This window comes from Astatotilapia calliptera, chromosome 15 (assembly GCF_964374335.1).
Source record: "Astatotilapia calliptera chromosome 15, fAstCal68.1, whole genome shotgun sequence".
NCBI classification, from domain to species: Eukaryota; Metazoa; Chordata; class Actinopteri; order Cichliformes; family Cichlidae; genus Astatotilapia; species Astatotilapia calliptera.
In genome coordinates this window covers 9,000,205-9,016,241 of record NC_137436.1, presented here as the reverse complement: position 1 = coordinate 9,016,241, position 16,037 = coordinate 9,000,205, and the positions used below count along the sequence as shown (strand labels likewise).

Sequence of the window (16,037 nt, the reverse complement as noted above, 5' to 3'; positions counted from 1 at the left end):
TCCTTTTAATGATGCCTTCTCTTTCCTTTTGATTGGCTGCCCTTCGTAAATAGAAGTTTTGAACAGCAGTTTAAAAATCTATCTGAAACTTATGTCATTATTTGACACCTTGGACATGTTTCATATGCACCATGCATATTTTAAATGTAAAATGTTACTCATTACAGTGTATCATAGACTTGCTCACTGTTAAAATAAAAGGCTGTTGCATGGATCTTTGTTTGTTGCTGGAATAATTTACTCCTGTGTAGCATTTGGCCGTGTGCCACATTAATCACCAGGGTAATGGGAAGACAGGCCTATTGACCAGTAGTCCAATAGGACAGAGGCTCAGGACATACAAATCAAAGCTGTCCGGCTTCATATTGACAAGGCTGTCCACAGGAAGCAAGATTTATTTGCCAGGTGACAGGGGAATGAGCACAGGAAGTCATGGAGATGTGATTTGGCTCAGGATCAGCCAGATCTGCACAAATTAATGGTTTATTGTGTATTTAAAGGGCAACTGGCAGTTTGGTAAATCCCCAAAGTAAAGCCAGAGGTGAAATGTGTGTTCTGCTTTTGGTCTAATGCACCTGTGTGTAGGAGGGTGGTCAGGTGTGTGAGAGCTGCTCACGGTGAGCTTCCTCAACATGAAAAAGTGAACAATGACGAGTTTTCTGTTTGCCCCTGTATTTTAAGAAGTTTGGTGTATCCCGCCAAGTCTTTGGAATCTAAAGGACCTCATCTGCAGTACTGTGAGCAGTCATCACTAACTGACCGGGGCATAGACCATATGATGTTGCACATTAAATCTTTTCTTTCTGACAGGAACAAATGTCGAACTATCACATTAGTGAATTGGTTTTACAGTCTGAGCTCCATTCTTTGTTTGTGTGTGTGCGTGTTTTTTGTTGGGGTTTTTTTTTTTGGTTTTTTGCAGTGTGCTTTATTGGCAGCAGATATGTCAGGAATAAATGACCTCTATTTCCACAAGCAGACCTGTAGTGTTCTCTCTGCAGTAAAGCACAAAGAGGGATGCTGTTTATTGTTCATTCAATTCATTGTGGAACCGCAGCACAGAAGTGTGATGAATGTGCACTTTGCAGCCAACTGAGGAGTTTCACAAGCAATCAGTGAAATGCAGATTTGAGAGAGAAGGGGCCTTTCTATTGTAAAGGGAAGCTTCAATACTGAAGCAGTACTGAAGTAGCATATTTAAATGTTTACAGGGTGTTTTTGTGCACAGGATGTTTTGACGTGTCAGTGTAGAGAACCACTGGAACTCAGTGCATTTATCCATCCATCTGTTCTTTTCCGCTTAGCCAATTCAGGGTTGGGGGACTGGAGTCTATCCCACCTACCATAAGGCGAGAGGCAGAGTAAACCCTAGACAGGGTCCCCAGTCTGTTGCAGGGCTTACACAGAGAGACACACAACCATTCACACTCGCATTCACACCAATGGGCAATTTAGAATTACCAGGGAAGAGAGAGCTGAGTGTAAAAGCAAAGCTCTCAATTTACCGGTCGATCTACGTCCCTACCCTCACCTATGGCCACGAGCTGTGGGTATTGACTGAAAAAACGAGATTGCGGATACAAGTGGAGGAAATGAGCTTCCTCCGAAGGGTGGCTGGCCTCTCCCTTAGAGATAGGGTGAGAAGTTCGGCCATCCGGGAGGGGCTCAGAGTAGAGCCGCTGCTGCTCCACATCAAAAGGAGCCAGCTGAGGTGGTTCGGGCATCTGACAAGGATGCCCCCTGGGCGCCTCCTGGGTGAGGTGTTCCAGGCATGTCCCACCGGGAGGAGGCCCCGGGGCAGACCCAGGACACGCTGGAGAGATTATATCTCTCGGCTGGCCTGGGAACGCCTTGGTGTTCCCCCGGATAAGCTGGAGGAGGTGGCTGGGGAGAGGGAGGTCTGGGCCTCTTTGCTTAGGCTGCTGCCCCCGCGACCCGGCCTCGGATAAAGCGGATGAGGATGGATGGATGGATGGAACCTAACCCCACTAACTGCCTGTTTTTACACTGTGGAAGGAAGACAGAGAACCCAGAGAGAACTGACACAGACACGTGGAGAACATGCAAACCCCGCAAAGAAAGGCATCGGCCAGATGGTGGATTCAAACCCAGAAAGGTTCTTGCTATGAGGCTAACCATGGTGTCTCTGCCTGACATGTAGAAGTGGTCAAGATGAGGTTCAAACCAGAATGGTTGTTGGTGCCAGACATGCTGGTCTGAGTACTTGAAGAACTGCTGATTAACTAGGATTTTCCCACATACAGATCTAAAGAGCAATTTCAGCAGCATGTCTCAGTTTTTCTACCTGCTAATTGTGTAAAATTACATAAAATTTTCTGTTGCTCATTGCCCAGACTGTCATGTATTTATGAAAGTTTTTGTCGGAAAAAAATTGTTGATGTCAGAAGTCAGAGGAGAATAACCAGACTGCTTCAATCTGATAGGAAGGGAACAGCAGCTCAAATAACAACTCACCGGAACCAAGGTCTGCAGAAGAGCATCTCTTACTACCACAAAACTATTGCTACTTAGATGCCTAAAGTATATAGTTTCACATATGTTATAACATTTGATCTTCCCTAACAGCCCTTACAACATTTTCAGAACCGCCTGACTATCTCCGCTTCCTTTTCTCAGGAGTGGGACCCATTGCGGTCTTCTGCTGCTGTAGCCCCCTCATCCTCACCACAGACTGCTTCAAGGTTCAGTCTGTGGTGTGTTCAGATAGTAGAAGTAGTAGTTTTTATGTCAGGACTGTAAACACGTTTTTTAAAGGCCGCATAGACAAGAAATTTGGAATCAGATACTGTCATAAAATATGAAATGAAATAAATAAAGTGCAACTCAGTTCGCGGTTATCAAACAAAAGTCAATCAACGCTCGCAGAGGACCGTTATTTTATTTTGAAGTTTACCTGGCAACAGCTGAGGTAATACTTTGATTTTTTTTTCTGCTTGAATTCAAGTACACCCCCTCATCCTCAGGACAAGAGGATGGACGCTCTAACATACACCGCTCCGCCACAGATCCGCCGTTCAGTGTGTTTACAGGAGGATGAATGAAGAGGCTGGTGGTGCAGCAGCGTGCGGACGCGCAGTGTGCTACCGGCTGTGCTCGTGTCGCTAGTATAATTATTATTATTACTAACAGTGTGTTACTGGTTTGACTGGCAGACGACACACTGGAAAAGCACCGAGGCAAGACAAAAACCCGACTTTCCAGCATCCGTAAGCCTTCAGAGATCATCTGTGTTAGTGTCCGGTGTTTGATTCATCTGCATTACAGCGCCATTCGCGTTTCCGTCATACATATTTACATCTCGTCTTTCTGTTTATGTATTTCACGGCAGTGTTGATATTTTTTTCCTATGGCCTGTGACGATGACAGTGACGCGAAAGCTGCCTATGTATCGCCAGCTGACAGATCCATATACTATGATTTATGTGTTTTTCTTCGCTTATATAACAGCCTATATGCGACTTTATGGCTTTACAGCAGCGCTCTCCACCTACATGATCTGAAGGGGGGGAGGGCTAAATAAGTTAAACAGGACGGTATAAAGAGCCCGAAGGCCTGACTGCGAACGGCTAATTCAGTGTCTGACAATCAGTGAAACCGAGAATTTATTTACATGCAATTTGAGGAAGACTTGATTTTGCAATACGTAGACAGATAGAAAAACACACATTTCAATAACTTCTCTCATCTCTCTCCTGTAGATTTGAACATGGTCTCCCTGGTCTACTTAATAATCAGAAGATGCTGCATAAACAAACCTAAACATAGCTGAGTTAACAGAGGGTGGGACCACATAATCTGCTCTCTGAAGGATAGAAGTTGATGCATACTAACTGTATGAGGGCCCTCAGCTTCTCCCACAGCTGTGTGCTGTGCTGTAAGTATGTGTTTGTGTCATATCTCTCATATGAGAGAATAACGTGCATAAATAAGTGTATTTGGATGACTCCTGTGTTGCAGAGGTCTGGTTGTTCACAAACAGTGCACAGCAGGCACACTGAGTAATTATCTCATCATTTTTAAGTCATTTAGATTGTTTTGCAGTGCATGTCGTGTAAAGAACTGGATCAGTAGACACACACTTAACATCACAGTTTCCTGTGATTCAAATCACTTCCAGTGTGAATCTTTTTGAGCTGGGAAGTGAAGAGTCATGGGCTGTGGGGGCAGCAGAACTGACGCTTTGGAGCCTCGCTACCTGGAGAGCTGGACAAAAGAGACGGAGTCGACATGGCTGACGAGCACAGACACAGATATCCCCTTGTCATCCATCCAGAGCATCCCCTCTGAGAACTCAGAGGCTGGCTTCACTTCTGAGAAAACAATCAGCCCTGGTAAGAAGAATGAATTACTGTATGGCTGAGCAGATGGGTGAATGAATACTGAATTAATCTCTTAACCGGAGCAGGCATTAATTTAACCTGCTGAAAAGAAATATCCTTGATTACTGTATGAAGAAATATAAAGGGGGCTGGGAGGCTTCCCCATCAGAATTTAATATATCTGTAACAGATGATTTTAAATCTGTTTGTTTTTGCATCAATCCGTAGTTTCTAATGTTATTGTTCTACTGCCGTTTTACATGAGTAAGGTACATCCTTTAAAATCTCACTGCTGTAAATAATTTGAACATACTAGCAATGACTTGCCCATTCTTTACACTCTTTCTATCAAAGCGGAGTGGACCATCTCTTCATGTCAAGGGCTGTGCTGATGGCATGCCTGATTTCAACAAGAATCCATTATGCAGAAGAAAGAAAACAGAAACATGAGTGACAGAGGAAGTATCCACTTTAGAGACCTTTGTTCTTCTAGTGTGCAGTTAGTTGTATGTGTCTCTACATACAGGTCAGGACATCAGAAACAGATAAATCTCTTAGATGGATCCTCTTCTTTTCTTTGAAGCCAAGGGGAGATGAGTCCGTAAATGGGGATGATAGGCTGCTTCAAAAGCCACTGTGCTCAAACAGGGCTCAGCTCTCATGGCAACAGATACAGGCATGAGTGAATGCAGGGAGAGGAGCCTTGATGTAATTGTGAAGGCAAATTGACTTGAGCTTCAATGTGGAGAGATAAAACAGACCCAAAATTGGCTAAATTAATCAGCAGCTGGGAACCAAACAGATTTTTATGACAATAATCATAATAAGTTGTGGTTCAGTATGTCTAGAGAAAATATTCATTAAAATGTCCTCATTTCGTGTTTTGGTTTTGTCCAACCTGCACCATATGTCATCTGTCATCATTAGACACATGGTCACACATTAACGAGGAGATGAGGTGTACACACATCTGTAAAATGCAAACATCGACTACCTGCGAATAACTGATCACAGCTCACGCCTCCACAGTACCATCAAGTTGGTTCAGTGTAAGACAACTAAGTTGTCAATATGTAATCGCTACCGTTTCATTTACCGATGACTTCTAACAGAAGCTAATTGTGGCATAGCGGTTATCTTATCAAGCTGAAATTGATTAACTTCAAGAGAAAAAAAACGAAAATTCATAGAAATGTATAAAAGCTACAAACACATAAGCAGACATAGCTGAACCTCTACATCTTTACAGTTCCAGATTTCTTTGAAGACGGCCTCCCGCCACCGGCTCAGGCCTACCTAAAGGTCTGCTCGGCCATGTCTGAAGCCAGCCTGAACGATGTGAAGCCCAGCAGCACACCAACAGCACTGGGCTCTCCGCGGCAGGACACGACGATGCCTTCTTCTGGAACCACAGTGCAGCGCAGAAGTGTTTTGCACACTGAAGAGATTGTAAGCCTTTCCTTCTGTAATGTGTTTAAATGTGCTCGAGACAGCTCACAGCACCTTTTTTTCCCTGCAATACTGACCTACATCTAAGGTGTGGCGCATCAAACATTTCGTTTCACATTTGGAGCTAAACACATTCATACAATCACTTCTAAGATTTTGCAAGCATGTCATTGAAATTTGTTAGAAAGCTATCTGACAAATCACAGGCAGACCATTTATTTTAATAGTATGTCAAAGACAAGAAATGTGATGTGTGGAGTGCCTCAAGGTACCTGTTTGGGACCACTGTTAGTTTTGGATTTTATTAACGATTCTTTTTTAAAAATTTTAATATCTCAATTGATATGTTAGATATTTGAAGGCAGTAGAAAATTGGATGAAAGATAATAAACTGATGTTTAATGTTAGCAAACCAAAGTGTATGGTAATGCAGGTATCAACCAAAAACAAAACAAATACTTAAGCTTAGGTAATAATAATATTCCCATGGAACAGTTGCAGACCAGGAGAGAAACTGATTAGGTAGAACAGTGGATTGTAAATTAACATGGTCGAAACATACTGATATTATAATTTAATAAGTAATATAGGTAGAGGTCTGTCAGTGGTGTGGTTTAAACATTAATGACATCAGAGGCTATAAAACATGTTTTAAATCAATTTGTTCTGTCGCAGTTTGATTACTGAAGTGTAATCTGGTTGAGTGCTTCATCAAAAGAAATTTTAAAAAGTGCACACAGAAAACAATTTACAGAACTATGATAGGATAGAACTCCTTACCAGTTTATATTATGCAACAGAGTACTAAAGATGAATTAAAATATTTGTTAAGACATGAAGACAGAGACATAACGTGAAAAGGGAAAGACCATCTATGAATCGAGGAGGGGGCCAAAGGGTACATCTTTCACCATCTTACAATGCTGTGATGGCAGCCATTCCCCAACTCTCTGTGAATGATACTTATGGCCATTGACCAATGGTCTTTGATCAATGGTTGTTTATCAATGGTCATGACAATTTGCATATTAATGATCAAGGAACTGACCTGTCAACCTATTGTTCATTCAGTGGGCTGTTTTCAGTTACTGTGCAAATGTACTGTTTATAAGGTTGGGGTAACCTGCAGTCAGCTGAGACTGAAGAAGTCACTTGGATGCAATGAAGTAATGCAGATGTTGACTATTGCTTCTTTTGGTGTCCTTTTATAAACTAGTTTTATGTTCTGCGAAATTCAGTGCTGTCTGTATAAGCAGAATTGGCTTGTTTTACACTGACATGTTGTTGATGTTGGCTTGAGTGTGTAGGACCCCAGGAAGAATATTTACCACACTGTCAGTATTTCAGTGTTTTTTATTATTTTTTATTGTCCATTTATTCTCCATTAACAGACAAAATGGCAGGACAATCGGATGTCGACCAAGCAGGTGACCATTACAGTCACCCAGAGCATCCACCAGGTGGACAAGAACGGGAAGGTGAAGAAGTCCCTCACGACATATGAGGTCATGAAACCAGTGGAAGCTATCAAACAGGTGGCGACACAAAACGCCTGAGTGCAGGGGGACATTGGAAGAAGCCAAAAAATGAAAATAATTATGACTGTGAAAGAAATCGAACAGGTTTTGTGGTCTGACAGGTGTCGAAAGCACAAAAATCTGATTTCTAGTGCATTTAATACTTTACGATGTATGTTTTACTGACATGTTGGAGACTTTTACAAGAGACATTTGATCAAACAAGCATGGGGTAACAGGCAAAACAAAACGTGGTATGTTACAGCGAATGTCATATTAAAAGCAATTGTAGTATATTACAGCTGACAGCTTGTTTCCACATCAGTGTAAAGAAATCATTGCTTAGCACTGAACTCGAAAATAGTTTAATCCAGAGTATTTTCACATTTTAAGATGTGGTTGAACATTAACATAGGTGTAAAACTATTACTGCAATATTATTTAATATGATATAAATGTTTCATAGTTTTGTTACTTGGCATTGATGCACCATTTGTAGTCGCTGCTGTCCTACAAAGCAAAAGGCTCAGGAAACTGACTGTGACGATTGCACTATTTACAGTGAAGCCTGGACGGAGGTTTGTGATAATAAAAAAGAAAAAGCGCTCACGAACAGCATCGTGTTTTGTAAGATATTGAGGTTACTTTTTAAAATTCTGTCGTTATTTGTGTTTTCTAATGATAATAAATTACACACCGAAATGTACTGTCCTTTTAAAATGAACTCATTTGGCATGCTCAAAGACAATCAGGTAATCATGTGGCCTTCAGCTGAGGTACCTCTGTATATATGTGAGCAATAGATCAACAGTAATAGTCTTTATACTGATGATGTTGACAGCGTTGAGCTGATCTGGTGTCAGCTTGACAATGAAAGTGTGTGAATCTGGTTTTGATGGTCATAACGGATCTGCCCTGATCTAAACAATGGCTCCTCCTTTTTCATCCACTCGTCTGCACAGAAGTCTGGGAAGAAGAAAGTAATCTCTCTTTGAGCCGACTCAAGAGAATCTACAGAAAACAATAACAGAATGGAAAATCAAAAATTTGCATAGTAATTACAGGCTTCTTTTTAATTGGTCTAAAAATGTCATTTATGTGCAACCAGAAAGACACGTTACTATAAAATATTAAGATGGATTCCAAGATCTGCTATGAAAATAAACGCAAATCTTAAACATTTCTTACATTTTCATGCAGCAATACTACTTGTCACATGTTCAAAATATAAATGTACAATACTGTGCAAAAGTCTTGAGCCTTCAATTCTTTATAGTTTTTTCCCCAAATAAGCCAGACTTATAATAAATCTTATAATAGAAATAGCTCTCCAGTCCAGTCCTTCTACCTGACCATCTTCTGAAGAATGTTTTGTTTGTTTTTTCATGTCCTTCAAAAAGCCTGGAGAACTATTCCTGAAACTACAGAAAGCTGTTTTTGCCTTTTATTTTCATGCATGTTTGCACGTTTCAATAAATCATTGTACCCATTTCCCAATTTTCTAGTGAAACAAAAAGAAAAGAGGAGGGTTTTGCACAGACTATGCCTATTCTGTTTTCTGCCCAATGACACCAAACACCATTATAGAAACTGATGGGCTTTAAAAGATGTGAAATTGAGTCATGTGTAAAGTTATATATAGTTATAATAATAATGGATTGCATTTATATAGCGCTTTTTGGGGCCCTCAAAGCGCTTTACAATTCCACTATTCATTCACTCTCACATTCACACACTGGTGGAGGCAGCTACAGTTGTAGCCACAGCTGCCCTGGGGCAGACTGACAGAAGCGAGGCTGCCATATCGCGCCATTGCCCCTCTGGCCATCACCAGTAGGCGGTAGGTGAAGTGTCTTGCCCAAGGACACAACGACCGAGACTGTCCGAGCCGGGGCTCGAACCGGCAACCTTCCGGTTACAAGACGAACCACCAACTCTTTGAGCCACGATCGCCCCACTATTACCTCTTGCATATGTTTAAGATAATATATTCACAATAATAGATTATTAACATTACGCATATCATTTTGTTATCATTTTTTTAGCATTATGAAGCTTGGGAGCTTTTTTACCTGAGCCATGAGTTGTGTTCCTTGTGTCTGTGAGTCCAAACTGGCCCCTGATGGAAGCAGGCGAGTTGAATCTGGCTCTGAACACTTTGGTCGGCCCCATCAGTTCTCTCCAGTGGCTTATGGCATCCTCCCTGGCTAAAATGTACGCTCGCATTGGCCCACTGAGGACAAATTTCCACAGCAGTCATGAATCTGACTTTGAACACTGCTGATGTTTTCTAGATAACAGACCAAAAAAAAACAAAAACACTCTTCATACAAATCTAATCTATTCACCCCCAGGACCTCCTGGGAAGACAGTTCAGCCATAAATAAATCCGTTTTAGCTAAACAATGCCAGCTGGTGCGGCATCAAGCTTGACTGGCTGACACACTTGAAGATGCTTCCTATGTTTGCGATATCAATAGCAGCAGTCAGAGAAGGGTTGCTGTAGCAACTACTGCTTCACTGCTGTGAGCAGACAAAAAAAAAAGACAAAGTAATTACAAACGCCTTTAACAATCCAATGGAGGCTCGCAGCAGGAGGACCTATTGTGAGTGGTCTGCATAGCGATATTTAGGCTACTGCACCAGGGAATTGTGTTCTAAACACGAATAACTGAAACTCCTGTTGTCCTGTTTTGGGAAAATCGTTTACTGGTGCCTTACTGAGCATGAAATTGGAGTGCTATCAGCAGAGGTGCTGATGGCTCTCCATCCATTATTCCATTTAAAATACAACACCCAACAACAATCATCCAAACACATAAAATTGTAACTCAATCACATGGAGTCAACGAAATCTGTCCATGATATAAGCATGGAGGCTTACCTTGACATGAATTCAACAAGTCTTTGATAGAAGAATCTCCCTGAGATTTGTAAAACAGAAATAATAAAGAAAGAAAGAATAAAGACCTTCAATAACAAAAAGGAGAAATCAGCTATCCTTCATTTGACAAGACATTTATTTCTTTTAACTGTCATACATACAGTGCACCCTGCTAAAATAGGCTGCTGACTCATTTATTTGGGTACATCATATACTACAGCAGTATTTTTAAGTAAAGCTTAAACACAAATGAATTGTTTCCAAACCTGAATGTTCAGCATAAAACCTCTCAGAGTCCTGTCGTCTCCAGACCAGATCTTTGCATCTAACAATCCCAAAGTTGTTGTCTAGAATTCTCTGGTGAAGAGCCTGAAAGACAGAAATCACGATGTTTGTCCTCCAAGTTGCATCAAAACATGACTGGATCAACTTTAGATGTTTTTTCCTGTGTGTAGATTTTTTTGCAGAGAAAAAGTTAAAAATTGACAGCTCTGCTTCAAAAGGTCATCCTCTTGTGCTTTAACTTGAGATGACAATAAAGTAATGCACATTAACAAGTGAAATTAAACCTATCACTGATGGAATATTTTATGATAGACACAGCTGCTATGATTTTGAAGCGTCCAGGTCTGTGAGGTGAGCAAATGCTTCTTTACCACTCGATAAAATTGATATCAGAACAGAAAACATCAATTAATTAATTGCTGTTTTATTTGACAGTGGGTTAAAAAAAAAAAGCAATTAAACGGAAAGATATGTTCATTTATGCTTCATTAATTCCAAAAACTAATCTTTATAGATTAAACAAATAAGGAACACAGTATTTAAATCACACCATGCAAACTGTTACGCCCTGAGAAAGAGCAACAAATGTTTGAAATCTTGAAAAATGAAAATAACATTCACTGGTCATTTTATTAGGTACAGCTGTTCAACTGCTCATTCATCAAATCAGCCAATCACATGGCAGCAAGTTAATAGACATGTAGGCATGATGAAAACAACCTGCTGAACTTCAAACAGACCATCAGAATAGATGTATTTCAGAAATCGATGATCTACTTGTTGGGGCCTGAGGTCAGAGAAGGATGGCCAGACTGCTTTGAGCTAATAGGAAGGCAACGGTGACTCAAACAATCGCCCATTACAACCAAGGTCTGCACAAGAGAATTTCTCAACATGTTGAACCTTGAAGCAAATGGGCTACATGAGCAAAAAGAAAACACTGGGTGCCAGTCCTGTCAGCACAGAACAGGAAACTGACTCCACAATTCACACAGGCTCACCTTAACTGGACAACAGAAGAGTGGAAAATGTTATCAGGTTCTGATGAGTCTCCATTTCTACTGTAACATTTGGATGGTAGAGTCAGAATTTTGTGTAAACAACATTAAAGCAGGGATACATCCTGCCTTGTATAAATAGTTTAGGCTGATGGTGGTTGTGTAATGATGGAGATTTTCTTGGAACACTTTTAGTACCAGTTGAACAACACTTAAATGCCACAACCTGTCTGAGTATTACAACTGTCAGAAAGCTCAAAATATCTCAAACTGGTTTCTTGAACATAGACAATGAGATAACGGCACTCAAATGGCCTCCACAGATCAGTCACCAGAGCTCAATCCAATAGAGAACCTTTGGGATGTGTGGGAACAAGAGAGTCTCATCATGAATGTACAGCCAACAAATCTGCAGCAACTGTGTGCCATTATGTCAATATCAACCAAAATCTCAGAAGAATGTTTGCAGCACCTTGTTGAATCTGTGGTAGTCTGTAGCTTTCAGACTACAACTTCAACTGTGTAATCTTAGGTCTTAAACTCTGTAACTTAAACATCAGGGCAGCTTACCTCTAGCATCAAAGGATGAGCCACAGCATCTGGTTTGATGACCGCCAGGGTGAGCTGCAGCACTTTGGACAGGCGAGCACTTGTCAGCAACATTATCTAAAGACTGAACAGAAAATACGCCCTCAATGATAAGATCCAACTCGCCTAAAAGTACTTACATTTTTAGTTAAATTAATACAAAACAAACACCACAAGCAACGAAGATGCGACTTCTTTTTCGATTTTTTTTTATCGTTAATTTACCATTAATATAAATCATATAAAGTTAATAAAAATACGAAGATTTTCTGCGTGACAGTTTCCAACCCATCAGTGCTAAGTTCGTGACTGACACTAACCTCTGTTGTGACTTCTGTCCAAAAAAGAAAAAACAATCAGTTTGTAACGGGGAGCAGAGCAACGGCCGCCGACATACTGTTAAATAAAAACGCGTAATTTTTGTGGAGTTAGCGGTTATCTACAACTGTAGCGTGTGAATATAGTCTGCATCCTTGCTTGTCCAATTACACCAAAAACAATGCTAAAAATGTGAAAATTAGCTGAACGAGTCGTTGTTTGGTCTGTCCGTTCGTAAAAAGGGTCCCCAGAAACAGTGCCAGCAGAGTTTGTTCCCCCGCGAGAAGAAGTAAAAACATAGATTTCATGTCTTATAAATTTTAGTTCTAATAGAAGCTTTTTGGAATTATTTTTCTTGATTTCCACAAAATGTGTATGTAGAATAGGAACGTAACTACACGTAGGTACTGGCATAGGCCTACTGAGATTCCATATATAAATACTGCACTTATTATTGCATTTGGCAGTGGAATGAGACAAATACTTTCCTATTGTTCCCGTATTGGAACGCTAGGAAAATGGAAAAATGTCATCTGGTCAGAAGGCAGTGTCAGAATTTGAGGTAAATTACACAAAAGCATGGATCCATAATTCTTTATATAAACTGTTCAGTGTAAACAGTATAATGATGTGGGAGATATTTTCTTGGAAAACTTTAGTACCAACTAAGCATTGCAAAAAAGTCACAGCATGCCTGAGTATTGTTACTGTACAGATAACACTCCATGTCACAAAGATCAAATTATCTCAACAGTGAGTTCACTGTACTCAAACGACGCAGTCACCAGATCTCAATCCACTAAGATGTGGGAGAATTGGAGATTTGCATCATGGATGTGGAGCAGACAAATCTAGAGCAACTGTTTGATGCTGTCATGTCAATATGGACCACAAATTTTTGAGGAATGTTTTCAGCACTTTGTTGAATCTGTGTCCTGGAAAATTTAGACAGTTCTGAAGGCGAGGAGTAGGGGAGTGGGTGCAAACCAATACTAGCAAAATATACCAGATCAAGTGTCCAGTGAGTGTGCCCTTCTCGTTATTAATGTTTAATTTGTTTCCTAGATTATTGGAAGGAAATTCTTTGTACATATACACTAAATGAATATTGCACCTGGGTTGTCTTGTAAAGCAAAGGACCAGCAGTTCCAAGTATGTGATATAAACGATCGATATAGAGAAATTTCCCTGCACATCAAAGTGAGCAAGAATGTTTGAACATAAAACCGAGACGTCGAGTTCAGCAGCACACCAGCTACAAGCAGGGACTGGAACGAGACAGATTTTTGTCTCTGGTATTTCAACACTGGGGCAGATCAGACATACAGTATGAATTACAAACACAGCGCACATTCCAGCAATGCAAAATGGCCACACCCTTGAAGAGTAGAGATTGTGTGTGTGTGTGTGTGTGTGTGTGTGTGTGTGTGTGTGTGTGTGTGTGTGTGTGTGTGTGTGTGTGTGTGTGTGTCTGACATTCAGAGAGACAGAATGGGGGGAGGAGGGTAGTTAGATGTCCCACATAGGTTTCTCCCACCTGCCCATGTCATGTGACTTGGGGTGACAGGACAGCTGTTACCTCCCATGAGAGGGCTGAAGAGGATAAGAAGAGGTGCAGAGTTAAATTGGATATATTTTAAGAGTACAGACTGAAGACCTAAATTCTATGTAACCTGTAGTTTTTGTATTTTGTATGGCTTTACAACCCACACATATCCATACACATCCTCCACTGACAATAAAGGCATTCAACTCAATCGTCAGGAAGACGTGAGAGAAAAGAAACTTGGATATGAAAGTTGTGTGAGGGTGTTGTGCTGTTTTATGATCACTTGCTTTGCTGTAAATAAATTGCAAATGAAATACTGTTGCTGAGTGACACAAAATACAGGTGATTTTGTGTTTTTTACACTTATGATTTTGTCTAAGGTAGGGTGTCAAACATAAGGTGTGAGGATCAAAATCTGCTCACCGAAGATTCCAGTTGGGCCCACTGGATGACTTGGGAAAATATAACTTTTGTACTTTTAACTATATTTTAATAGGTTTTACAGCTTTTCCTGCTGATAAAGCTCTCCCCTGGAAGCTTTCATACTACACTTAAGTAGATATGTAAAAGATAAACAATAAAATGACAGACGGATTTATGTTTTTCATTGTGGAGTATAGAAATTTCATCAATCAACAAAAAACTTAATGTTTTATAAATATAGGACAGTCTGAGCAGTGAGCTACAAGAAAATTGATCATGTATAGAGACTGAGATGTGCTGTTGAAATTACACTTCATCTCATATCAAGATATATCTGGGATTAAATATGTCGCTAAATGTCTTTACACTGACAGAAAGTGCAGTTTCACTCCTCTGGCCCACTTAATATCAAAGTAACCCTCAATGTAAAATGAGTGTGGCATCCCTGGTCTAAGGCGTCATGATATCAAATCAAAAATTAACATGACAGGATCAAATGTGGCTGTTCAGCCATGCTTACACAGATATCCTGTACATTTTTAATCAGCAAAATTTTATAACCACATTGGCAATCAGCACCATATTAGCAAGTATTATAAGTGGAAGAAGATACATGTAACACATGTAAAGGTAGCTCAGTTTTACATGCAAAAGTACCCTAGTCGCCCTTTGATCTTGTACTAATGAGTGCACATTTAACACCAGCAAGAATTTTATTATCTTGTTCCAGCAGTCAACAGGATAACCTGAAATACTTTTAGGACCTTACATCCCCCAAATGAGTTTATGTGGCTGAACTGTCTGGTTATGGAGATACTGCGAGTTTGATACTATCCGTGTAATATAAGCAGCATTAAATTTACACAACACCAGCGTCTTTTCCAGGAAAAATAGTTTTTTAATGTTAAACTTTTTTTAAAACATCAGTCGTTCTTGTATTTCTTTTTAAGCCACACTATCATAATTGCAATTTGGAATGATAAAAATAATTTGTTGTGACCATTTATATACCTAAACTGCTCAGAAGTGTTAAAAAATAGTGTTTGTTTTAATCTTGAAATTGTTATTGCCTTAATATGAAATAACTTGTTAAATGTTAATGTTAAAGGATTTTTTTTTTCCACAAAGGGCTCCTTCCAATTCTGCCTGTGTCCGCTCAGCATCTCTGCAGATGATGTATTGAGGAGCAGTCACTGAGAAGTACACCAAACTGCCTGAAAAGCAGTTTTCAGATGGTAGAGCGCAACACTTGGACAGAACAGACATCATCGATGCTCACTGCTGACTCTCTCTCTTTTTTTTTTTTCCCGTTCCTTTTTTTTTTGCCTGTCCCATTTGGCTCTTTTGCCATCAGAATTATTGTCTAAAGGCAAAGAAAGATGCCCAACGGATTCACTTTACCAAATTGACCATCCCAGCCTTGCCGTAATGGTCACTGCTGACTCTCACTTCAAGTGTTCTCAGCTGGTCGGCTGATTCAGCTGATCCTGCACTCTTTGACCACCATAAAACTCATCTCTGTTTCATCTCCGTGCCACTGCTGCTGTTGCTTCTCTTGCTTCTCTTCCTTCCCTTGCTTCTGGCTCTCCTGCAGTTGTCGTTCCCTTTTGGTGGGAGTCAGCTGACAACTGACTTACTCACGACCCCCACGGGTGCTTGGGTGTCCATAGGCTGCTCATTCTTTTG

The 16,037-nt window shown here is 40.4% G+C and overlaps 2 protein-coding genes across 4 annotated transcripts; one reads left to right on the top strand and one right to left on the bottom strand.

Moving 5' to 3' along the window:
* Window positions 1-2,983: 2,983 nt before the first annotated feature.
* On the top strand, window positions 2,984-8,012 carry baalcb (BAALC binder of MAP3K1 and KLF4 b). 3 transcript variants are annotated; one of them, XM_026143003.2, is made up of 5 exons: window positions 2,984-3,227; window positions 3,720-3,895; window positions 4,139-4,352; window positions 5,590-5,789; window positions 7,181-8,012. In XM_026143003.2, exons 3-5 carry the CDS (start codon window positions 4,172-4,174, stop codon window positions 7,343-7,345), a joined length of 546 nt encoding a protein of 181 aa, XP_025998788.2. In that variant the 5' UTR covers window positions 2,984-3,227; window positions 3,720-3,895; window positions 4,139-4,171; the 3' UTR covers window positions 7,346-8,012. The 3 variants fall into 3 exon arrangements, with proteins under 3 accessions (XP_025998788.2, XP_080146169.1, XP_025998789.2); XM_080290043.1 differs by having other exon boundaries at window positions 3,015-3,197; XM_026143004.2 differs by having other exon boundaries at window positions 3,041-3,250.
* Window positions 7,125-12,657, bottom strand: nme6 (NME/NM23 nucleoside diphosphate kinase 6). The gene is made up of 6 exons (XM_026143002.2): window positions 12,382-12,657; window positions 12,044-12,146; window positions 10,457-10,559; window positions 10,191-10,230; window positions 9,379-9,539; window positions 7,125-8,317 (listed from the first exon to the last, which is right to left on the bottom strand). Exons 2-6 carry the CDS (start codon window positions 12,134-12,136, stop codon window positions 8,166-8,168), a joined length of 549 nt encoding a protein of 182 aa, XP_025998787.1. The 5' UTR covers window positions 12,137-12,146; window positions 12,382-12,657; the 3' UTR covers window positions 7,125-8,165.
* Between the last annotated feature and the right edge of the window lie 3,380 nt (window positions 12,658-16,037).

What these genes read in the sequence shown, in the direction of transcription:
- baalcb (XM_026143003.2), top strand. Translation starts at nt 4,172, where the DNA reads ATGGGCTGTGGGGGCAGCAGAACTGACGCTTTGGAGCCTCGCTACCTG. An exon ending in TGAGAAAACAATCAGCCCTG is followed by an intron (nt 4,353 to 5,589) that starts GTAAGAAGAATG and finishes ACATCTTTACAG; the next exon opens with TTCCAGATTTCTTTGAAGAC. An exon ending in TTTTGCACACTGAAGAGATT is followed by an intron (nt 5,790 to 7,180) that starts GTAAGCCTTTCC and finishes CTCCATTAACAG; the next exon opens with ACAAAATGGCAGGACAATCG.
- nme6 (XM_026143002.2), bottom strand. Translation starts at nt 12,136, where the DNA reads ATGTTGCTGACAAGTGCTCGCCTGTCCAAAGTGCTGCAGCTCACCCTG. An exon ending in CTTGTTGAATTCATGTCAAG is followed by an intron (nt 9,540 to 10,190) that starts GTAAGCCTCCAT and finishes ATTTGTCCTCAG; the next exon opens with TGGGCCAATGCGAGCGTACA. An exon ending in GAACACAACTCATGGCTCAG is followed by an intron (nt 8,318 to 9,378) that starts GTAAAAAAGCTC and finishes TGTTTTCTGTAG; the next exon opens with ATTCTCTTGAGTCGGCTCAA.